This window comes from Ambystoma mexicanum, chromosome 3p (genome assembly GCF_040938575.1).
Source record: "Ambystoma mexicanum isolate Mex_15411 chromosome 3p, UKY_AmexF1_1, whole genome shotgun sequence".
Classification (NCBI taxonomy): domain Eukaryota; kingdom Metazoa; phylum Chordata; class Amphibia; order Caudata; family Ambystomatidae; genus Ambystoma; species Ambystoma mexicanum.
The window spans coordinates 1,252,538,385-1,252,564,272 of NC_090925.1; the positions used below are offsets into that span (position 1 = coordinate 1,252,538,385).

General features: G+C 50.1%; 1 protein-coding gene across 1 annotated transcript in view; it reads left to right on the forward strand.

Annotated features, from left to right (window-relative positions):
- LOC138581416 (cytochrome P450 2D15-like) overlaps positions 1–25,888 on the forward strand; it is a 458,914-nt gene that overhangs the window by 373,279 nt on the left and 59,747 nt on the right. The window contains exon 7 of the mRNA XM_069652731.1: positions 24,219–24,406. Within this exon, the coding sequence (XP_069508832.1) occupies positions 24,219–24,406 (188 nt within the window). The remainder of the gene's footprint in view (positions 1–24,218; positions 24,407–25,888) is intronic.

The window sequence follows — 25,888 nt, forward strand, 5'->3', positions numbered from 1 at the left end:
TGTAATACACCACGTTGGTGAAATAGTAGAGGAACCTGGGGAGGATTATCATTTTAGCTATCGCCGCCCTCCCCATCATGGAGAGCGGGAGCTTTGACCAGAACTGTATGGATCTCCGCACTCCGCCCATTGCGGCCTCCGTGTTGGCTTTGTGGGTGGATATTGGTGAATGTGTGATGTTGAGGCCTAGGTATCGAAAAGTGTCCACCTGCCAACGGATCCCGATCTCAGGAAGCTCCTCCTCAGGTTTATTTTTCAGTCTTGCTAGTGGGAACGCGCAAGACTTCTGCCTGCTAAATCTTATCCCCGAGTATCTTGCAAAGTTGTCCAGAACATCCAATACAATCGGGGCATTCTCCAAGGGGTCGCGCAGGTATAGGAGGACGTCGTCGGCATATAACGAGATGATGTTGTCTGATCCTCCAATGCTGATGCCAGCGTCAAAGAACTGCTTCCTGAAGTATATTGCCACCGGCTCCAGGCCTAGAATGTACAGCATTGGAGACAGTGGGCATCCCTGTCTGGTACCCCTCTGGATGGGCCAGGCCCTCGATATCATGACACCCGTTTTAACTCTTGCCAATGGGTCGCTGTACAGGACCTCTATCCAGCGGATGAAGTGTTCGCCAAGTCCGAACTCCCTCAGGGTTTCGATCAGCCACTCCCAGTAAATAGAGTCAAAGGCTTTTATGGCATCCAGTGAGAGTACTGCTAGATCTTCCTCGCTTTCGGACGTCTGTGAAATGATATGTTGGAGCCTCCTGAGATTGGCGGAGGTGTTACGCCCCGGAACGAAGCCATTCTGGTCCTCATGTACCAGGGAACCGATCACCCTCGAGAGCCTTTTGGCCAATATGGTCGTCAATATTTTGCCGTCGTAGTTTAGGAGCGCCAGTGGGCGATATGAGTCACATCTATCGGCTGGTTTGCCTGGCTTGAGCATCGGGACGATGAGGGTTTCTCTCATAGTGTTAGGGAGAGTGCCCGACTCGTATGCCTCCGTATATACTGCGTGTAGTATAGGAGAGGTGATCTCCTCGTAGGCCTTGTAGAATTCTGGGATGAGTCCATCTGTGCCAGGAGCCTTGCCTGTGGAGAGGGATCTGATTGCATCTGTGATGTCCTCCACCGTAATAGGCTCCCCAAGTTTGTCCTGTTGTTCCTGGCTCAGCCTAGGCAGTCCCACCTCAGCCAGCGTATCCTTTATATCTGCTATGGGGACCTTCGTCTCATGAGTGTATAGGTCGTTATAGAATTCCGTGAAGGTATCATTAATCTCTTGTCGTGTTCTGCAGGTCTTTTCGTTCGTATCTTTGATCTCCTTGAGGGCCTGTCTCGGGTGCTCTTTCCTACATAGCCATGCGAGTATTCTGCCCGGTTTGTCAGCTTCCCTGTGGGCCTTCGAGGTGCGCACAGAGAAGTCAAACTTCGAGAGTCTTTCCCATGCCTCCCTGCAATCCTCTCTGATCAGTTTCAGTTCAGCCTCCCTTTCGGTGGTTGGTGGGGCGCCACTTTCAAGTCGCTTTATTCTCTCCTCCACGACCTCCAGTTCTCTCCTCAGTTGTCGCCTGATCCCGCCCGCCTCGGCGATTATCTCCCCCCTTGTCACTACTTTCAGCGCCTCCCAAAGCGTGCTCCACTTCTCGACCGAACCCTTATTTATCGCTAAATATTCTTCCAGCTTTTCTCTTAGGGTTTCCTTGAATGCTGGGTCGGTCAAGGCATCTGATGGCATGCGCCACGTCGGGATGGGGGGGCGGGGGCCCTTGAGGGAGAGCTGCAACAGCAAGGGGGAGTGATCAGATATTGTTCTGCCCATGTATTCTGCCAATTCAACTTGCGGGGTTAGTTCGTTGGCGATGAAGAAGTAGTCCAGTCTCGTGTGGAGGCTATGGGGAGCCGAGTAGAATGAATATGATCTATCCGAGGGGTGGAGGTCTCTCCAAATGTCCGTCAGGTGTAGGTCTGCCACCATCCTGGGGAGGGCCCCAGGAGAGGCGCTATGGGGCATGCGTGGAGCTGTCGATTTGTCCAGTTCCGGGTTCATAATAGAGTTGAAGTCCCCCCCCCATATGAACGTATACTCTCGGTAGTGCAGCAATTTTGCGCATAGGTCCTTGATGTGTGAGGGTATATTGTGCTGGGGAAAATACGAGTTTACTATACACAGGGGAGTGTTCTCAAGCATGCCCCACACTATTGCATACCTGCCCTCTTTATCCAGCTCCGTTCCCATTTGTTGAAATGGTGTGTCCGGGCTCACCCATGTATAGACTCCTCTTGCGTACTTTGAGAAGGATGCGCCGCTACCCTGGCCTCCCCAGTATTTCAGGATTTTGTCTGTGGCCTCCAAGGTGAGATGTGTTTCTTGCAGGAGGGCCAATGATATTTTTTTCCTCTTTAGATAAGAAAAAATCCGGTTTCTTCTTATGTATGTTCCCATCCCTCTAACGTTCCATGTAATTAGCTTGAGTCTTGCTGCCATTGCATAAGTGGGTTCCTCGATGAGGGGAGTGCCACCCCTTCTCCCAGTGTTGCATGAGCCGTATTGTAGGGTGGGTGATGAGCCATTTGTGTGGGGTGGGTAGGCCCGCCTAGGCCCAGGAAATCTTTATTCATCCGGGTTGGGACAGTCATAACAATAACAACTTGGAACAAGTAACTAAAACTAATGCACCCAGCTTCAGCCACCGGGGTGGAGTGCTCGGGGGCCCTCGCGCCGTCCGACCTAGTCCAGGTCTCTGGCGCGAGTGGTTGTGTGCAGGAAAGAGGTCTGCACTGGTCAACGGTGGGTCCGTGGTCTGTGTCCATGGGCGGGAGGTCGAGTGAGCCCGCAGTCATTTAGCGTTCTGATGTGGTAGTTTTTCTTCAGTATTGGTATAGCCTCGGTTCGGTTTGGAGTATAATACCAAAGAAATGGGTGCTCCAGCCGCGTTAGTATGCGGTCAGCTTTTTGGGCGTGCTAAGTGCGTTCCTCTAGCGTGGTTTCTTTGGGAGCCTCAGCAAGGTTATTGTGTTCCATCCACATAGTGGCCGCTTCTGGTGATTCCAAGAATATTGCCCGCCCATTGTGGATTACTTTTAGTCGTGATGGATAGAGCAGCATGTATTTTATGTTCAGTGTCCTCAGCTGGGCCTTGATGGGGACAAAGGAATTCCTTGCTCTCTGCACCGATTGGGTATAGTCGGGGTAGATGGTAATCTTTGAGTCACCCCGCTCGATTATACCTCCTTCCCTCGAGAATTTCAGGATCACCTCTCGGTCGCGGAAATTGAGGACCTTGGCGATGATGGGGCGGGGGTAGGATCCAGGCGGGGGGCGCTTCTGGAGGGATCTATGAGCTCTTTCAATGGCGAATCCCTGCGAGAGTTTCGACACCCCTACTTCCTGCTGTATCAGGGACTCCACATAAGCCGTCGGGTCCATGGTCTCCGACCCCTCCGGTACGCCCAGGATCCTGATATTGTTCCGTCTGGCCCGACCCTCTGCTTCTTCGGATCTCGCCTCCAAGAAGTGCACTTTCCGTTTGAGGTCCGCTACCTCTTTCTGTAGAGACGTCGTCTCATCTGAGATGTCCTTCTGGGAGGATTCGACTATGGTGACGCGCTCCGTTAAGTTGCGGGCATCTTGCCTGATAAGTTGTATGTCCGTCTTAACCTCCCCGATTTTCGTATCGATGAATGTCCTCAGGGCCGCGATCGCCTCAAGCACTTGATTATGTCTGGTCTCATCCCCAGGGGCATCTTGTGCTGGTGAGGTCTTCGGTGTGGATTGAGCAGCAGGCTTGGATGTTACAAAGGGGTCCAGAGTAGCGTGCTTGGCTTTGTTCCTCGCGGCAGCCATCTTGCCTCTTTGATGCCGTCGCCACCCTCTCCCCCGTGTCTATCGGCCGCGTAGCGATCTTCCTCCTGGCCCTTCTTGGCTGCTGCACCGGGTCCTGACGGTGCCCTCGAGTGGCCCGAGCCGGGGTGCACTCGACTGCAGGGAGGGACTGCTCGAGTCAGCGAGTCGCTGGCTCCCGGATCCAGTGCGAGCCGCTGGGTTATCAACGTGAGGCGGCCGCCATCTTGTGTGCCTCGCCCGGGAAGAAGGGGGAGCCAGCGCCGGGTCGCGGTAGAAGCTTCTCAGGCCCCGATTTTCGTCGGGGTTGGGTGGAAGACAAGGTCTCCCGCTTCGGCCGCCGGTGGATCTCCTCGGATGCGGTGTCTGTGGGCTGAATCACCTTGAAAAGGATCGGACTGCTGCGGCCCAGACGGAGCTCAGGGAACTCGCGTCCTCACTCCGTGGACATCAGGCCACGCCCCCCATAAAGAACAGAGCAAACACAGATTACAACTCTCGCTACCTCTCCACATATGACTCCTTTTCAAGTGAAAACAGACAATCATCAACAAACCCACAGGCAAGGAGCGAAACAAATACAGACCCCATCAGGATGCCGAACCCAGCACTCAAAAATACAAAACACCCCAACCTGGAGAACACCATGGAATATACTTACCAACAAGAATCAGGGACAAACTTGAATCCATTACCTTCAACACGCCCTACATCACCAAAGACTGGAGCAAAGAATGGGCACCAACATAACTCACCAACCAAAATGAACCAAAACCAAACAGCCCTGCCATCACTCTAATCAGACTACTCGATGAAGAGATAGACCACCCAACAACAACTCCTCCCAACAAGCACAACCAGGAGAGAACCGCCAGCAACGGAAACCGGACCTACACCACACTGACCCCGACTGACAAAAGAACAAACAACAATCCACAAGGGAAATTACACAAACTAGACTGCAGCTTGTTCAACGTTAGATCCATGAGAAAACACTCAACCGAAATCCATGACCTCCTAAGCGAGGGAGGTACAGGCGTGGTCTTTCTTACAGAAAGTTGGTTAACTCACAAATACAAATCCACCGCACACTAAGCCATACCAGACAACTTCAAATGAATACATGCCAACAGAGAAAACCAAACCGGGGGTGGATTTGCATTGCCACACAAAGAGCACATTCGACCTGCACTACTCACCCCAACCGGCGTCAAAGCCTGTGAATCCCTCCTCATCAAGATCGAACTCAACGACCAAGCCAACATAGTGTTCCTCCTGATCTGCAGACCACTGCGCCACAAACCGAACTTCACGATGAAGCTAGTATACTCCATTGTAAAACTGTCAACCTACCAGACAACCTAGTTATACTGGGAGACTTCAACATCTGGTTTGAAAAACAAACGAAACGTCAGCAACCTCACTGTGCACACTGCACTTCGAGCAAATTGTAAATGGATCCACCCACAATGCTGGACACACCTTGGACACAATATTCTGCAGAGAAGGACTATGCGCATGCGCGCCAACCAAATTGATGGTATGGAGCGACCACTAACTGATACAAATTCAAACCCGCTTACCGGCTTGTAAGGAAATTTCCACGCCACCAAGAAAAGAAACTGTAAGAGCTTAGAACTGGACAACTTAACAAACTTGCAAGAATCGACCAAACACCAAAGAGCCATCCGAAACAACCCCAGACGTAGTGGAAAACAAACTTAGCATCTGGATTACCGAGGCCCTAGACCGCCTGGCACCAGCAAAACCTTTCAAAGCCACACCAAAAAAAAAACTTGCTGCAAAATGGTTCACAGAAGAGCTGAAAGAACTCAAAAAAACAACCACAAAATGGAATATATATGGAGACAGCAGTACAACCGACAGGACAAAATAAAATACCAAAGACATCTCAGACTATACAAATCAACAGTACTCAAAGTAACAACAAGAAAAACGCTACAAAAATTGAATTGGTAAACAACCCAGAGAAAGAACTGTTCAGAATCATCAAAGAGATTAAAATAACTTCATCCTGCAAGAAAGTCGTCAACCCGACACAAGCACTATGTGACAGCATAACCAGCCACTTAAGATCAAAAATAGAAACAGTCCAACAGACCATCAACACAAACCGCGCTAATACAACCATAAACTCTGAACCACAGACAACGGGTTAAACACTGACTACAGTAATACTCACCTGCCTCGAACAAATTAACAAAGAAATCTTTTCCATACTTATCAAGGACACCAACCTTGCTGGATTTCCAAGTGACCCTTGCCGACCGGACATCTTCAAATAAATCCTCAACCACAAAACCCCAGTGACACACTTCCGGAACCTAATGAACATGTCACTTAAAACAGTACTCGTACCAACCGCCTTCAAATCAGCATACATCAAACCACTGGTAAAAAAGGAATCGGGAGGTACAGAAGATCCAAGCAACTACAGACCTATATCCAAATAGCCCTACCCAGCGAAGATCTTGGTGAACCATGCATGCAAGATCCTAATTAAATATGTTGAAAAAAACAGAATGCTTCCCACTCGCAAGTTGGCTTCAGACCAATGAGAGGAACAGAATCAGCACTCTTATCGATATGAGATGACCTGAAAATAAATGCAGACAATGGCACCAAATCTGCCCTCATACTATTGGATGTATCTGCGGCATTTCTACACAATTATCCACGCAACACTAACAAAAAGACTGATGGTATGTGGAATACAGGAATCCGCACTCAGGTGGCTTATCTCATTCATCACAAATCGAACCGAAAGAACCTACTTACCACCTTTCACCTCAAACACCAAAAATACATCCTGCGGAGTTCCACAGAGATACAGCCTCTCCCCCCTACTCTTCAACATCTACATGTACCCCCTGATGCAAATCGTTTGAACCTACCGACTAACCCCCTACAACTATGCAGGCAACACACAACTGATTGTGAAGATGATCACGACCAAGGAACGAAACAGCCTCAACAACTGTCTCACAGACATCTACAACTGGATGACAACGAACAACCTCAAACTGAACTCAGCCAAAATGGAAATAATGATCTCACCCACAGAAAGCAATGCAACCAACCCACAACGGGATTGGCAGACTGCCATGGGAACACAACCAGAGACTTCCAACGTGGTGAATAACCTAGGAATTTGCATGGACACCATATTATCCCTGGAACTGTAAGTCAATGCAATCACTAAAAAGTGCTTCTATCTCCTAAGACTACGTAGGGGGCTGCTTCCATACCCCTCTATTCCACACAGAACCCTTACAATCATATCCATGATACTAACATGAATTGACTACGCACACAGCCTCTACCTAGGAATGGCGGAAAGTATCACTAAGAAACTCCAACGGGTCCAAAACACTCGAGCCAGGATTCTCCTGAGATTAAACAGAAGAGACCACATCACTCCAGCTTTGAGAAGCCTTCATTGGCTACCTACCAGTAATAAAAGGTATCAAATTCAAAGCCCTCTGCATTGCCCATAAATCCCTACATAGACAAGAAGCCGAATTCCTCCAGGGCAAGATCAGCCGATACCAGCCAAGAATGGACCTAAGGTCAATCGACAACCTAAAAATAGAGACAAAACAATATGAAAAAAGGAAATTCGGAGGAACAGCATTCTCCCGCTTAATTGCTAACCTATGGAACACCAAGGCCAAAGAAATTAGAACCACAGAAGACCACATCACCTTCAGGAAATGACTAAAAACCTGGTTATTTAACAGACAATGGGCCTCATTACATGGTAGGTGGTAAGGGTTTACCGGTACTGGTAAGGGCACCGGTACCGGTAAACCCTTACCACCTTACTACGAGGTCCCTTTGCGGGGCCCGACCTTAACGGCTGGTGTAGACCAGCCGTTAAAGTTGGAACCTGCAAAGGGACCTTGGTGCTAATTACGGTACCGCATTTTGCGGTACCGTAATTAGCTCCTTCCCCATTCCCATTATGCCCTATGGGGCAAAAATGGGAATGGGTAAGGGCCATGGAGGAAGGGGGAATTACCGCCCCGCCAACCTTGGAATGGGGTGGTAATTCCCCTTTCCTCCATGGTGGTACAGGTATGGTACCGGCGAGAACCATGCTGCTAATAGCACCATGGTTTACCGCCTACCATGTAATGAGGCCCAATGACAAACGCAAAGGGACAACGGCAGCAAAAAGATTGTGCACCAATGGAAACACACTACGGAGCGCGGACACAGATAACAACAGCAAAATCAAGGACGACCAGAATACCTCACCACCCATATTACCCACCTACCCCAGTCATGCCCCACAACTAGCGAGATTGGCGAAGAGTAGCCCGCCCAATCAACAGACAGAATCAGGGAAAGACACCCTATCTGCAATTTATGCACACAGGAAAGTTCACAGAGGTAACGCATTAAATCGAAGCATCACCCTAACAATTGCTCACCCTTATAACTGGGGTCGCACAGTCGAGCACCACTTCCTCAAATGTTTCATAATACCAGCTATGCACCGATTTAGCAGCCAACCACACAACAGGTCAAAACACAACTGCACTGACTAATTCCTGCTGAGTAACCAGGAACACACTAGATACAATCAATGCACTGCCCTCCAATCCTTAAGGGAAGTCAGCCTCCATGCTTGGAGAGGAGGCAGGTCTGGCCGACTGACCACAACCAAGAACTTTGGAAAATTCCATTGAGCGGCAACCAAAGTTGCACTTCAGAGGCATTGTCAAACTAACCAATTTACTAACCAATTCCCCCTTTCCTGCTCCTACTACATAACCAATGCCACACTACACATAGACACACTGAGAACTAATCTAATACTCAAGAAGTGTGGGAACCCCTCCACTTATAACAAACATTGGTCAAGAACCTTGTTCTATGGAATTTCTTCCACTCAGGAGGGTCTACAACCACACTTTTTAACTCACTGCACCCTTCGCAAAGGAGAAATATCCATTTGCATATCAGTCTTTGTCCCACCCACAAGTTCAGTCCAGCACCAAAATGCTAGGCAATTCTCCTCTGAACAAGAGTACCATTAGCGACGTGTGAGAAACCTGAGGCCATCCTCACAAGTACTCCCCTTGGATCCTCTGCGCAGGTAGCCATGGAAAGGCCATCGCTTTTGGAGAAGTGAGGGAGGATCACCTGGGTGGAGGGTCTTTGGGGATTGGGAATGAGATGTTCTCAGGCGAGATGAGAAATTCTGCATTTCCCTTTCCTTCTATTCCAGAGGCAGTTATGGGATAAAGTTATCCATGTCCCATTGATCAAGAAAAGGACAGGAGATATCACCAGTCCAGACACACCAAAAAGAGGGTGCCATGGGACTACACTGAAGACCGGTGAGTGTCGGGAGAGGCACTCGGCAGCCGGGGGCATTCCTAAGGGGTGGCAGAGAGGTAAATGTTTTCCCGAACTGAAGGAAAAACCTGAAAATAAACATATTTGATGTATATTGAACCAAATGGGAACTTGAAATTGAGCATATTAAGCATTGGTTTAACATCAAACTGAATTAAACTTGAAATTGGACACATTGAATATTTCGTGAATACTAAAAGGAATGAAATCTTGCAATTAAGCTTGTTGAACATAAAAAGCACAAGTGTGAAACAACGTCATAGAAAGATGGGATAGGAGTAAAACCACCACAAAGTGAACTTTACAGATTGATGCAGTGCGATAAGGCCAAAGACTGGCAGGAGCTGTGTGACATACTCTGGTAGAGCCAGGAGGCTAAAGAGGAAAAGCCAGAAGGCTAAAGAGGAAAAGCCAGAGAAGTTTGAAAAATGTCCATAAAGCCAAGAGGCCAACAAAGAAAGGGATCCTGGTTGCACGACCTGTGATGTATTGACCGTGTGGTCTGACAACTGCGCCTAGACCAGTGAGCCCTGACCTGTAATAACCAAAAGACATTGGAGCATAAACCAAGAAGGGGCACTGCCAGTGAATGGATGAGGCAATCCAGGAACATGGTCAAACTGACCTTGAGCAGTGTTGAATCTTTTGTTTGAAAGACTGAAATAAGTATAACTGGTAAAGCTGAAATCTTGGGGAAGGGAACCCTTAGACGTGAGGAGTTATACTTCTTGTCTCAAGAAGAAGCCACAAGACCTTTTTCCTTTGAACTGTGCTACTTCTAACTTGGGGAAGGGAACCCTGGGTCCCCTGCTGGTTACCTTCCCGCAGGCCTCCCATTTTTGCCCCATAGGGCTCAATGGGAATGGGGAAGGCGCTAATTACAGTACCGCAAATTGCGGTACCGTAATTAGCACCAAGCTCCCTTTGCGTGTCCCTACTTTAACGGCTGGTAAAACCAGCCGTTAAGGTCGGGTCCCGCAAAGGGACCTCGTAGTTAGGCGCTAGGTGTTTAACGGCGCCGCAGCCTTTTACGGCGCCGTTAAACACTTAGCGCCTGGGTCATAATGAGGCCCAAAGTCTTTTAAGCTGAACTCTTTGACTCAGACTTTCCTTAGTTTCGTTCAGGTAGGGAAATCCCACCTGAGCATAGGGCAAGTTAGGCCGTCTACCATCCTGACATTTGAGTTAATACATTACTTTGTTTTGAATCTTGAATCTGTTGTCTATGTCATACTTCATGATGCCTTCACAAAGCCCAGACACGTGTTTTGGGCCTTGTTGGGCCTCTTCAGTGAGGTGAAGCTGAGCCTCACTAAGCCACAGTGAGCAAGGGGTCCACGTCTGGATTACGCTTGGTTACCTAGGGTGAAACCCCAAGTTTTACAAAATTAAAAAGGAGTGTGGGAGCCCCTCTACAGAGAATGAACATGGGTCAACTACCCTGTTCTATGAAATGTCTTCCACTCACTAGAGTCTACAACCACGTTTTAGCTCACTGCACCGGAGGAATATCCATTTGCATATCAGTCTTTGTCCCACCCACAAGAGAAGTCCAGCACCGAAATGCTAGGTAATTCTCCTCTGAACAAGAGTACCATCAGCAGCCCCAGACACGTGTTTTGGCCTTGTTGGGCTGCCTCAGTGAGATGAAGCTGAGCCTCTCTAAGGCACAGTGAGCAAGGGCTCCACGTATGGATTACCATTGGTTACTTAGGGTGATACCCCAGGATTTACAACATTTAAAAAGAGTGTTGCACCCAACCATCTCTCTGAGACCCTGGAAATAACCTTAGAAGGAATACACCCTTGCACATAGTCCATAAAGCCGTCAGCACTGCACAAATGCACACCAACACAATACAATCAAACACCTAACAGTCATCCGCGATTCTGGACCCCCTTATGGCTACAACTAACCAGTGCACATGACCACAACCCCACCCTAACCTCATAGGACCCACACACCCAACGCAAACACTAGCACACATCCGCGGCACTGAGTGCTTCCCATAAGGTTACAACAAGCAGGGCCTCCCGAACCAACCCCCACACGCAAGACAACGCACACAGAAGCCAGTTCCTCCTGGTTCTATACATATCCTATCATCACTATCATCACTAACACACTCTTCCCTCATCTCATGCAGAGCCACGTGAGTGCCTGGCAGCTGCCCTTGGGTTGTAGCGGTACGCTGTTTAAATCAACATAACATAACATCATGATGTACATTTTTCCAAGGAAAATGATACAAAGATTTACCCTTTTTGAATAAAGAATGTTGGTGCATTGACTGGTTGAACTTTAGTGGGTGATTCCTTCCGAAGACACACATTTTGGGGGAAGGTGTGCCTTATGAATACAATGGCAATGAGGAATAGTGAAGTAGTGACAATGTTATAATCTGACCACTTACTCCAACACATTCTTTTCTTTCTAAAGAGTAGAGTCAAATGAGGAAATATGTTTAACTGTAGGGCAGAGGTGTTGCAGGCTAGAAATCATCATAATCATACAACGTTATTTTGGAGGGTTACGATACCATTTGTCGCAGGCACACATATAAATAAGTATTTAAAATATTGGGCCTCATTACGACCCTGGCGGTAATCGCCCGTCATTACCGCCATCGCGTAATGAGCTTTTACGCCGTGGGACGATGGCGTAAAGAGCGCCACATTACGACCCATCGCGCACGAGCATTACGCCATGGCGGTAATGCAATTAACGCCATGGCGGAAAAGGCCCCTACCGGCATCGTTAAGCGAGCAAGGTGCACTTCCGCCACCGTAAGTAGCGGCCACCGTAAGTAGCGGAGGCCGTAATTAGCGGCGGCCGTAAAAAGTCGAACCGGAAATAGCGTCATCGCGCCGGAACGGGAAACAGCCCGTCGGCCATCTTGAAAAACACAATCCATCGCCATCCTACCAAACAACACCAGACCCAACCCTGACACCTGTCCCAACCAACCACCCACCCATCCAAGTACCCGAAAATGCCTAAATCTGTGAAAAAGGCATGTGACCACCAGCGCCAGGAGAGATTCAGCCGGGAGGAACTCTGCATGCTTGCGGAGACCCTGCAAGACAACGCAGGTGTCGTTTTCTCCCCGGACATGACCAGGACAGCGATCGGGAAAAAGAAGGCCATCTGGGCCCTGGTGGCTGAGCGCGTCAGCGCGGTGGGGACCGTACCCCGCACCCCACAGCAGTGCAGGAAGCGCTGGGATGACATACGCATACGGGTCAGAGCCGTCATCTCAGCAAACCGCAACCTTGCCCTGGGTACCGGTGGAGGGTCGGAATCCCCCCTGAAACTCCAACCGTGGGAGGAGATCTGTGCAACCACGATTGGCATGGAATCCATCGAAGGCGTCGGAGGGATGGAAAGGGGAGCTCCGACATCAGGCGATGAAGGTAGGTGCCTCAAACAAGACATGCCATAGTCACAGCAGTCCAATCATGTGTAGCACAAGGTTGCCCTAGAGTGTAAATGCAACACATATCAACACTGCCCATAGCCACATGCGAGCACCACCCTGCATACACTGCTGGCACCCGCATACCTGCATCCACATTCCACACCAAAAGGAGACAACCTGCATGGCACTGCCTGAAATCTTCCTCATCCACTGACCACAATAATGTCAAACATTTCATTCCAAAGTACGCAGACCCATCAATAACGCCCTCCCTCCTTTGCTCCACCACAGGCACAGATTCACACCCAGAGGACCAGGACACCCCTGCGCCAAAGAGAGCCAAGAAGGCCATCAACAACGGCCCTGCACCCTCAACCTCAGCTGCAGTGAGGCAGACCCCACAACAAGCAGGTCCCACTGCAGGCATACCGGAGGTCCCACCGGCAAGCACCCCTGTTGGCAGCAGGCCAGCAGCAGCTGCTCCACCTCCAGCGACATTGCCTGCCACAGGAGGCAGGGGGTCAGCGGCCAGCAGCAACATCGGGGAGACAGCTGCAACAGCTGCATGTTCAGACTCGGACATGGAACACGAGGTCAGAAGCCCCACTGACCTACTACATTCCCCCTGTTTCTCAGACGCCAGCCCCCATGAGGGTCACACACAGGGGCACACAGAGGTAGAGGAGTGGCCATCCACCCCATGCCCTGTCCACACTCCACAGGAGGGGAGCAGCCCCTCCATCACTCCACCAGCACTGGCCATGGGCCAGCACGGCCAGCAGTCCCTCCAGGACATCACTCAACGGCAGCATCAACTGTCCGCAATGCTGGATGAGTATGCCGCGGAATGTGTGGGGGCTAGGTCTAGCATTGAACAGGCCACGGAGACCCTAAGGGCCGAAGTGGCGCAGAGCACTGCCACCCTGAGGGATGCCATGCAGGCCATGTCCAGGGACATCTGTGCAGAACTTGCGGCCTTGCGTCGTGCGGTCACTGGCCTCACCCACACACGACAGGACGTGCATGCACAGGGGCAGCCAGGGACATCCTCCACTGCCAGTTCTGTGCAGAGCAGCCCCGTGCGACGTTCCGGTCGTAACCTGCGCTCCACAGCCAGGGGTGCCCTGGGGGCCGGGCGAGGGGGCTTGTAACAGCCTGTGGCCACTGTCACAGGCATCTGTTGACACCTAGAGGGTGTGTGTTGGGGTGTGCAGGTGGGAGGGGGTGTGTTGGGGTGTGCAGGGGGGAGGTGGGAGGGGGTGTGTTGGGGTGTGCAGGGGGGAGGTGGGAGGGGGTGTGTTGGGGTGTGCAGGGGGGAGGTGGGAGGGGGTGTGTTGGGGTGTGCAGGGGGGAGGTGGGAGGGGGTGTGTTGGGGTGTGCATGGGGGAGGTGGGAGGGGGTGTGTTGGGGTGTGCAGGGGGGAGGTGGGAGGGGGTGTGTTGGGGTGTGCAGGGGGGAGGTGGGAGGGGGTGTGTTGGGGTGTGCAGGGGGGAGGTGGGAGGGGGTGTGACACGACATTTCATAGTTTCAATACACTTTATTCTTTCAAAAAAAGTAATGTGTGGACATTTTCATTGCGTATGTGTGCTTTATTGGTGTACAGTCCACAGTGTGCATGTCCCAGAGACACACAGTGCCCCAAGTGCAGTCTCCATGTGATAAACACCAGCCGTGTGTGCTAGAAGCAGTGGTCGATGATACTTTGGCGCATTGCATGCCCCTCCTGTGCATCGCCTCCTCCATTGGGTGCCGCCCCATCTGCACCCTCCTCATCCTCATCATCAGGTGGTTGCAGTTCTGCGTCAGGGGGCAGGGGCACATTCCGTCTGACGCACATATTGTGTAGCATGACACATGCCATGACGATCTTTGCCACCTTCTCATGGCCATACAGGAGTGCGCCACCAGACCTGCTGAGGCTTCGGAACCGTGCCTTCAATAGTCCGAATGTCTGCTCTATGACCACACGAGTACGTGTATGTGCACGGTTGAAGTCCTCCTCGTGCTGGTTCTGCGGGTTCCGGACTGGTGTAAGGAGCCACCTCTTCAGGGGATAGCCTGCATCACCTGTATGTAGGCGAGAATGTATGTGTCAGTCATGTTGTCTGATCAGGAACATGATGTTCCGCCATGGCTCGCATCCAACTGTTACTTTGGCTCACTTCTACATGCACTGATTGATTCACACAATGCAACCAGTATATGCTCATGGCTCCCATGGCCTGTTCACCCATCCATGATGCCATCACCCAATGTATGCAGAGGGGTTGTGTGCATTGTGAGTGCCCATCCGCTGTCTCCGTTCTCTGTGTTACTCACAGCCGGGTGGAGTATGCATCATCCCCCCCCCTTTCTGCCAGGTGGAGTATGCATCATCCCCCCCCTTTCTGCCAGGTGGAGTATGCATCATCCCCCCCCACCTTTCTGCCAGGTGGAGTATGCATCACCCCCCCCCCCTTTCTGCCAGGTGGAGTATGCATCATCCCCCCCCTTTCTGCCAGGTGGAGTATGCATCACCCCCCCCCCCTTTCTGCCAGGTGGAGTATGCATCGGTACGTCATTCACCTGCCCACTTCCATGACATTGGACTCACCGAGTAGCCAGGATCTTGGGCCTGCATGTCGCTCCATGTAGCGTGGTATTGTGGAGTTCCTCAGGACCATTGAATCATGGGTTGATCCGGGGAATCGGGCACAACAATGTGTGATGATCTTGTTGGAGTCACAGACCATTTGCACGTTGATTGAGTGGAACTGTTTCCGGTTGCGGTACGGTACCTCCATGGCACGTGGAACCACCAATTCCACATGGGTGCAGTCGATGGCACCAATGCAACCGGGTATGGCGGCTAGTGCATGGAAACCCACTTTGGTGTTTGCAATCTCCTGGGCAGTCCGTGGTAATGAGATGTGGTCGTCTGTGTGCTTGAGGAGGGCATCGAGCACTTGGATGAGTGTTCGTGAGAATAATGGTTGTGAAATGCCATGCAGGTGCCCCACTGTGTGCTGGTAGGTGCCTGTGGCCAGGAAGTGGAGTACAGACACTACCTTCAGTAGGGGGGGGATGGCGGTTGGACTTTCTATCATGCTGACGATGTCGTTGTGTGTCATGTCTACGATGGCGGTGATGGTGTCCCGGTCCAAACGGTACAGGGTGTGGATCTGCTCAGCAGTGAGGTTGAATGGATTGGCTCTGATGCGTGGGATTGGGGGCTGCCTGCGTGGTGGCACTGGCTGTGCTGGTGGGGCTTGCTGGGCCTGCATTGCCCTCCTTCTCCTCCTGCGTCTCCTCTGTGCTGCCTGTTGTTGTTGTTGTTGTTGCTGTTGTAGCACATGCATTGCTATCAGGTCCTCCAGCCCCAACATTGCTAGTCGTATTGGCTTCATTGTGGAGTGTGACTGGGTGTGGGAAGGGGTGGGGTGTGCTCTTTTTGTGCTTCCCTGAGTCTGTATTGCCTTCACCTGTGCTGTTTCTGTGCACCTGTGGCAGCTGCATTCACTTAACATGGCCCTTTATGGTTGGTTCGCGATGGCGTTATTTGCACCATGGCGGTAAGGTACTTAATGGGCTGGGTGATGGCGTTAGGTGCATGTCCGCTTGGGTCGGCATTTGCGTACCTTTCCGCCATGGCGTTAAGTACGGTGTGGCCGGTCGCGTGCGCGCACCCTTGGCGCAGTTAGCGCCAGCGTTAGCTACGATGCCGCTAATGGCATCGTAGTTAACGGTCACGGGTCATGATCGGACCTGGCGGAAAACGATGGCGGTAACCATTTACCGCCATCGTTTTTCACTTAGCGCCAGGGTCGTAATGAGGCCCATTGAAATTTATAACACCACAAAGAGAGCTGCCAAGTGAGCAAAAATATAAAACTGACACTAACATACATCTTTGACTCATATGGTACAAATCTATTAAAGTCTTTTTTTTTAAATCAAGTTTATTGGCATTTTAGTCATATAACATTAAAACATTAACACAATCTTCAATAGCATCTCTAAAGTTACCCCCCTCCTCTCCCCCATGGCGTGCATTCACCCTCAAGAGTACACTTTATTAGTTTGGACGGTTCATTGATACTCTCGTCTTGAGTGCGGGTACAGTCTTGCGGTACACCTGAGTGCCAAAGACGCCCCTCCCCGTTAGCGTCCATCATAGAGAATGTTCCACATCGGCCCAGTACCTCCCCTATGAAATCTCCCTTCTCCTTTACCACACTTCCTTCTATTGTTCAACCATTCTGGTCCGGCCTCCCATATTTCTCAAAGAACGGGAGCCATGCTGCCTCAATGTTAACCCTGGACTCCATTAGAAGGTTGGTGAGGTATTCCATGTCATAGATGGCTCAAACTTCGTCACCCATTCATTCTCAACAGGCATGCATTGAGTTCTCCACTGTTGGGCCAAGCAGCACCTCGCTGCCACAAGCATGGTGTGAAGCATATGACCCTGTTCCTCTCCCTCCTCTTCACCAATCCTCACTCCGAAGAGGACAAGCCATGGGGAGAGGTCCCTTGAAATCCCATCAATCCCTTTAATCCAAGGGAGGACCTCCTTCCAAAACTCCCTCACACTAGGGCAGCCCCACTACATGTGTATATAATCTCCCCTCTCCTGGCGGCATTTCCAGCAGTGCGGGTCGTAACCTTCTTTCATTCGCGCTATCATCATTGGAGATTAGTGCCATCTGTGAGGAGTTTAAGGGCCTGATGTCTATATTGAAGAGACCTAGTAGATTGGTGGGCCCGGTTACACATTCGGAGCCACAGCTCATCCCCAATATCCACCCCTAAATCTCGTCCCCATTTGGATCTTGAGGCTAGGGGTTCTCTCGGAGCTGCCAGCAATAGCCATTTATATAATCGCGCTATCCGCCCCTTAGATCCCTGCTGTGTTATCAGGGCTTACTCAAAATCTGTTAGCTCCCTTTTGAGATTCATCCCCTACCTCCCCTCTGTCAAGGCCCCTTTTAATTGCAGGAAGCGGAAAGTGATAACCCCTGCAGGACCAGGGCCTCCTCCAAGTCGCCCAGGGACAGGAATGCATCCCCGTCACAATTGACCCGCCCTACTAAGCCCAGCCTCATACCATAGCTGAAATGCCTGCGGTTCCTCTATTCCATTTTGGAGTGGGGGGCTAAAATACAGCTCAGAGGTGACGGCCTAGATGTGAGCCACCTGTTTTCCCCTCCCTCTTTCCACAGCGACCACAGTACCTCCAGAACCACCTGGTGTAGGACTCTACCGGGAATGCGTGATCTAGGAACCCATAGCCACTCAACGTCGCCGGAGCCAACACCTCGTTGTCCATTGCCACCCACTGTTTCTCCGAGTTCGGGGTGAAGTGGTCCACCAAGAAACGCAGTTGGGTTGCTTTATGGTAGAGTGCCAGGTCTGGATATCCCACTCCCCCCTCCTCCTTGGGTCGGGTTAGTATGTCGTAAGCTATTCTGTGTTTCTTTCCTGCCCACAGAAACCTCAGCAAAACGCATTTGACCTCAAGCAAGAAAGATCTGGTAAGAGTCACTGGGAGCGTCTGGAACAGGAATAAAAATGTGGGTAGTATCACCATCTTGATCAAGTTAAGCCTCGCCATCCATGATAGTCCCAAGCCCCCCAACCTTTCAAGGTCACGCTTCAATGCAGTCCAAAGGGGAAGGAAATTTGCAGAGAAAAGGTCCCCCAGATCACGTGTCATCTGTACCCCAAGATATTGAAACATCTCTATCTGCATCCTGAAGGGAAACCTAGCTATGTAATCCCTCTCCCCCTCTGAAAGATTTCCGACCGGACATGCCACTGTCTTACCCAGGTTGACCTTAAATCCAGACACCCACTCGTACTCTTCCAAACTCTTCAGGACATGAGGGACAGAGTGTGATGGGACCGCGACGCAAAGCAGTGCGTCGTCTGCAAAAAGGCTCAGTTAGCAACATGTTACCCCCACCTCTATCCCTCTAATCTCCTTATTGTTCCTGATCGAGATCGCCCATGGCTCCATCCCTAACGCATTGATCAGTGGGGACAGAGGGCATCCCTGACGTGTGCCTCGTTGCAAAGGGAAAAGCCCAGACTCCGTCCCGTTAACCACCACTCTGGCCATGGGTTCTGAGTACAGGGCCGCCAGCCATCCCATCCACCTTGGGCCCATTCCTAGGGACGTGAGGACCTCCCCCATGAATGCCCAGCTCACCCGGTTGAACGCCTTTTCGGCGTCAAGGGACAGAAAAAGCGTTCCATTATCTCGGACTGCAGAGGAGCTCATAATGTGTAGGGTTTTACGCATGCTGTCCGCTCCCTGCCTGTTCAGCTCGAAACCCACCTGGTCTGCATGTACTTGACGGGGAGGCACAATTCTAAACGCGTTGCCATGATTCTGGCGAAGATCTTGGCATCTACATTAAGGAGAGATATAGGCATGTATGAGGCACACTCCACTAGGTCTTTCCCTTCTTTTGGTATAACCGCTATCAAAGCCTGTAGAAAGGTTGGGGCTACAATTACCCCAACATTCCCTCCCACGATTGAATTATATAGTTTGGTCAGGGGTTTTGCCAGCAGGGACTGGTGTTGCTTGTAGAAGTTGGCCGTGAAGCCGTCCTCCCCTGGGTCCTTCCCAACCCTTAGTCCTTTGATGGCTTCTAGGAATTCCTCTGCTGTTACCTCCCCCTCCAAGGCCACCCTTTCTACTCTTTCAGTTTGGGGAGGCCGTATCTAGCCGGGTATTGCCGATTGTCTTCCGCTATAACCTTTCCCCCTCTGGAGACCCGTCTATCCCCTCCCCGGATACGGGCCACCTTCCTTTCCACTATACAGCCCCTTGCCCTTCGTGCCAAGAGGGTCCCCACAATGTCCCCCTTCTCATAGTACCTCTGGCGAGTATACCTCATCTTTTTAACCACTTCCCCAATAAGGACCATGTGTAGTTCCTGCCTTTTCTCTCTCATATCACTTAGTAAGGTCCCTCTGTCAATGCCTCCCTGGTTCAGCTGCATGCGCATTGACTTAACTCCTCACAGATCTTTTTCTCAATTAAGGCCCTTTCCCTCTTCTTGCGGGCCCCCTCTGCTATAAGTAAGCCCTGGAACATGGCCTGTAGGTTCGATGTGGCTCAGGTAGCCGCCATGTCGCCGAAACTAATTCGTGGTCTGACCATGTGATAGTGTCCACCCTTGGGTTGCCCACCTCATCCTGCTGCTCCCTCGGGACCAGCAGGAAATCAATCCTCGTATAAGACTGGTGGGGCGGTGAAAAGAAAGTGTAGCCTGCAGCTGTCGGGCTGGTCCTGTGCCATACATCTACCCAGAAATTATGCTGCAGGAGGTCCCTGAATGCTAAATTGTCCCTCGAGGGACCCCTGGGTCCCTGTGACTTTGCCGACCACCAGTCAAGCTGGGGGTCTAACACCAAGTTAAAATCCCCCCAAGGATCAGCGCCCCCTCAGTTGTCCGATGTTGGGGGCATGGAGGGTGGCTAGCGTGACCCGTATGCCCTCCCTGGTACCCTTTATCGCTAGAAATCTCCCTCCAAAATCCCTCCTAGTTTCCACCCCCTCCAGCACAAATGACTTTCCCAGTAAGATCCCCACTCCCTCCTTCTTCGAGGTCTTGTGAGAGGCCCAGAAATTCCCAGCAATCTCCCTTCCTTTGATTGGTGATTCCGCACCCCTCTGGTAGTGTGTCTCCTGTAAGAAAAGGACTTGCAGCTTCTGTTTGCTGAACATATTACTAGTGAAGGACCGCTTGTTCTGTGAGTTTAGGCCCTTCACATTCAGGGTACCTACCAATACCTCAGCCATATCCCTTGCTCACCGTTATCCCTTCATGTCTCCTGTGTCCAACTAGGCCCGGAGGCTTCTTTACATATGAATAGCATAGCATGTGGCATCCCCCTCCCCTTCAATCTTTCCCAACTCCCCCCCTACCTTCAGCCTCACACCCACCCATTCCCTAAACTGAGGCGTCCGCCTCCACCTCCTAAACATACCAGAGATGATTGACGGACCAACAGGGTCGTTCCTCCCACCCTGAGCGTGCTATTTAACACACTCTGAACACCGTAAACTGAGAACTGTCCAGGGGGGGGTTGGCATTTGGTCACTGTGGTGTGCATCCTACCTCACACCCCCTTTCATTTGTAATCTCCCAGTGCTCCCCTGGTCATGTAACTGTTCCCCACAGAACAGCACCCACTTGTTGCATCGTCAAAACATAGAGGCGCATAAACACAACAAACAGAAACAACAGTAGCCACTCAGGGAGCCACCACTCCTCCCGTCAGGACGTAGGAAGGCAGGAAGACAATAAAACTCCTCCCAACAGCTGTACCCTCATATGGATCCCCACTCGGCAGGGACCTGCAGCCTTGACATCAAAAAAAAAAAACAACTGAGGACCCCACATCATCTCCTCGGGGGGCTTCTCCCCTCTGTGGAGGAGTATTCAGCTTCTGAAACTTAGAACCTCTCTTTCCCCTAGGTTTCCCATGCATTGCTTCAGGGCCTCTAGGTCTGTGCACAGGGGTTGGGTCCTGACCCTTCTGCTCCATCAAAGGGTCACTGCGTGTGCCCACCAGCTCCTCCGTAATTCTCGGGATCTCTTCCTCCGCCACAAAGTGGTACCTTTCCCCTTCCCATTCAAACGCCAATGGTAATGGGTACCCCCATCGGTACCTCACACCCTTCTCCTGTAACCAATTGGTAAGGGCCCTGCCCTTCTTTCTCCTGAGCAGTATATCGGCAGAGAGGTCCTGAAGAAATGACACTGTAGAGTCTCCATAGTTTATCTCCCTGATCCTCTTTGCTCTGTCAAGGACCCTCACTCTGTCACCATAATAATGCATACGAGCCAGGATTGTCCGTGGGCCCCTTGCTCTTCCGCCCACTGTGTAAGCTCTGTCTGTTACCAGCTTGTCACCCTCCTCCGTGCCCAGAATCAGCCTGAATATATCCTGCACCTTGCCTCCCAAACCTTCCGGAGTCTCCCCCTCCGTTTCAACCATTCCAAAAATCCTGAGGTTATTTCGCCCATCACGATTTTCAATGTCGTCCACTTTAAGGCAGAGTTCCTCCTCGCGTCGTTCAACCTCCATGAAGACGGGCCTCCATTTGTGTTTCCAGGAGGCATGTGGATGTTTGGTTTGCCTCCACCCCCTACATTCTGTCCTCTAACATGGTCACTTTGGCTGAGAGGTCAGCAATCCTAGCCCCCATGTCCGTCCTCATCCCTCTAAAATAATCTATAATCTGTATATCTGTCTTGATGGATTACAGCTCCGCGGGGGCCGGGCTAGAGGTACCTGCTTCCATCATGTTGTCCTCGGCGCGAAACTGGAACCTGGCCAGGGTCTCCCTCCAGCTCATATGTAGTCTAGGCCCACCCTCGTTCTGTTCTCCAGGGGTCGAGGATATGGATAAGCCAGTCGGCCTGCTTGGCCGTCAACTCCAGGTCCCAAACCCTCAAGGCTCGCCGCCTCCCAACAAATCAAGACGAGCAGGGATCTATGAGGCCGGGATGGCGTAATAGTGCAGGAGGGGTCGTTCCCCGACAGTCCCCAGTGCAAGGAGGGGTGGGCGACTGGGCCAACTCTTCAGTATCCTGGCGTGGTGGTCCGCACCTTCTCCTAGCCACCACACGACAGAGAAAGGAGACAGCCCGGGGCCCCCCAATGGCGATATCAAAGCTGGGTCACCCTTTAACCCCCCCAGGGTCGCAGACCGGATCCCACAGCTCCTCCTCGCAATGCCGCGGGCTTTGCAGTGTCACCCCACCTCCCTCCTCGAGCAGACCGTGGTGTGGGGGGAGGGCGCCAGTCCGGTCCAAGCTGTTTTTCGGTGTTCAGGGGCCGCTTTCAGTCGTCGGAGCACGACCCTCCGCTTGGCTCAGGGTTCAGCCAGTCAAATAGCACAATTTGGATGCAGGTTCGTACCTGCTTTGCACAATTTCTCCTCTTAGAGCTCAGGGTTAGGTCGGGCAGGCCATCTTGCCTGCGCCCCCTGGTGGTCTCCTATTATAGTCTTTTAACGTTGATGCTACAGATACAATGTAAGGAGGCAGAGTAATACCATAGATTTGTATTATTTCAGTGCCTTATAGATCTGTATTTGTTCCATCAGATAGAAAACTCCCTACACAAAAGCATGTAAGGATATCACTTCTTTCAAAAGCTATGTGAGTCTACAGATGCTATGGCTGCTATGAAATTGTCACTGAGGTACTGCCGGGCAACCTTTGTTTCTCTCAGGGCCTTCTTATCACGCTCAGCTTTTGCCATTGATTGGAACTTTTTTTAATGCCTTAAATAATTGACTTATTTTTTTCATTGGTCATCTAGCCAGCACCACTTTTTATGCACCTTATCCTGGGAGCCTTTTGCTGAAAGGATTGATTAAATGGTTTGGACTAGTTTGCCAAAGGATACCAATTTCTTTTTGTCATTAATTTCATTATCTAAGCAAGTCGAGATCGATGGTAAACCTCCATTCTCTATTCATGTGTGTTGTGTCTTTTGATTCTTGCCGGTTTATTGTTTATTTTTTTCTCGTTAGTTTAGGTCACCTGTAGCATAGGCAGAGGGGCAACGTCTATGGTTAGCACAACCGCACTACCAAACTCAGAGTTTTGACCTTCAAGTGAAATCCCTCACTTAAAGGTCACAGATGTTTTGATTTACTGAGGCAGAATGACTGCTTGCAGTAAATCTGAAAAAGTCCCCATGAATTCCTATGGACTCTAAAAGGTGGTTTAACAGTGCCTTGCCACTATTCGTAATTGGGCGTTAATACTGATGGACTGGTAATAGTAAATGATTATGGAAGTTATTCTGTGGAAATACTGCCAAATTACAGCCGAACCTGTAACGACTCCCATTGTCCTGAGAATTTCAAGCAGCCTGCTGGGTACTTCTGAGAGAGGGGAAAGTCTCTTGGAGTTTGGTATGTGAATATTACCTTCTTGTCGATATTTGGAATTTTAGCGAATGATAATAAAGTGGTGCTTAATCTGATCCCAGCATTTATTCAGATGTATATTACATTTGCAAAACTGATGGTTGGTTGATGGAACGTTTTGAATTAGTCTTAATCACTGGCATTTGCTCTGCGCAAGACTCCAGACAATAATGTGTCATCTTGCCATTCCAACACAGAAGGAGAAAGATCATGTGCAGCTCAGGCCTGGTGCCACTCCCAAAGAATGAGTCTGGCCCAGACTGCTACATCACATACCTCCTGCACAAGAGACCACAAGTAACCCCAGCCATGTGTTAGCATCAATGGGCATCATCAGTGAGGTGTAGGCTGGATCCCTAGGCCCAGCAGGCTTTTGAACCATACTGAGGAATTGAGGATACCCTCCCATTTAGGGTGACATTAGCAAAACTACATGCTGATTTCTGGAAGGTGTTTAATTCATTGCAACAGCTGGAACTATTTTGCTTTGAGGTGACTGATTCAGAACTGGAATGGATATTACCAAGCATGGTGTTTTATGGAGTGCGTTGTAGAGGCTCTTGCCCACAGCTCAATAATATTGTGAGCTCATGCTACATTTAATCCATTTCTGTTTTTTTATCAGGACGGGTACATGAAGAAATTGACAGTGTGATAGGACGAGACAGAAAACCCACGATGGAGGATCAAAGCAATATGCCCTACACCAATGCCGTGATCTATGAGATCCAACGCTGTGCAGATTTGATTCCTTTAGCTGTGCCACACATGACATACCGGGACACAGAGATCCAAGGATACTTCATCCCCAAGGTAACCGGAATCCATAATCTCTGTGCGTTTTAACAAAACCTGTGACACCAGACAGTGTATCTCTGTAATATATGACCAAATACAATGCCACTCTACATAAGCATCCAGCTCCACACTAATACACCTTTGCTCGTCAGACACATTTTGTCCAATCACCGGTAGAAAAAAGCTCCTTTCTCCATACAGCTTCAATCCAAGCAGCTACACCTCACTCTGCAAATACAGCTCCACTTAAGCAATATTAACAGAGCAGGAGGGGGCAGGGCGTTGCAGTTAACCCGGGGCATTACCAGGCCCGTTAATGCCCCACCACTGTGAGGGTAATATTGCTATTAGTATCCGGCAGGATGTAGTGGATACTAATAGTTTGTTTAAAAAAAAGAAAAAAGAAAGAAAAAAAAGTAGGCCACCATGGATCCGGAGAAGGGACTATGTAGTGCCTTCTCCCTTTTCTTGACGGTCATTGACGAGGCTGCGGTAATGCACCAGGAACACTGCGGTTTCTGGCATCAGTGAGGGACCAGGCCGTAGAAGAGAAGTGGGGAGGGGATGAGAGGGGGAATTATATGTGGAAAAAGGGGTGGGGGAAAGGGGACACAGGGATGTGGGCCAGCACTTAACTGAGATCTCGGTGGGGGAAAGATGGCAGCCTCCCGCTATGAGGAGACTTAGGCGGTGGGATTACCATGTGGTAATGCCCCTGTTTTGAGCCTCCTCATTGGCTGGGAGGCCGACACCCCACAGCCCCCATCGGGTACAAATATATATTTTTTATTGTAATATAGTTTAAAAAGATAAACCTTACACAAATGAAATTTACATAAAATATATAAAAATAAGAGAGAAACAATTGACAAGAAGAAACCTTTTAAATACAATAGATCATAATAAAATCATCACAATTCATTAGAAAGATCCTCCAAAAATGTAGATAGTGCAATGATCAACAATACATTAATTCCCCGCATCAATAGTAACCAAAGCACATTTTTTGAGACATCAGTATTAAAACTTTGTATTTCATTTATTTCATTTTTAAAATGCCTAAATCTAAGCAAATTAAAATATGGGCAATCCAAAACCAAGTGACGTAGGGTTTCACAAGATTCAATGTCTGTGCAAAAACGTCAAGTAGAGAAAGTGCTCAGTGCATGATCCAATTTCCAATGTTTAATATGATCCTGAGTGGGGAACTGATCGAGCCTGAATCTCATATACAAAGCTTTTGCTTTGTTACATGGAAAGTGAGTGAGGTATAGCGGAATTGAGTCCTGTCTGCGAGGAAAATTGGTATATTCCGTGAAAGAAGAATAAGCACTGTTTAAATCAATAGTAATTGCCCAATCGTGTTTAAATAATTTCCTCTTCGCTCCTTCTGGCCGATTTACCAACTCCTCCTCAGTGGACGCTATGGCCAGAAGTAAGTCTTGCATTTTGTTTTTTAAATCGTCAGTTGATATGACAGTAGACTTCTGAAGCATC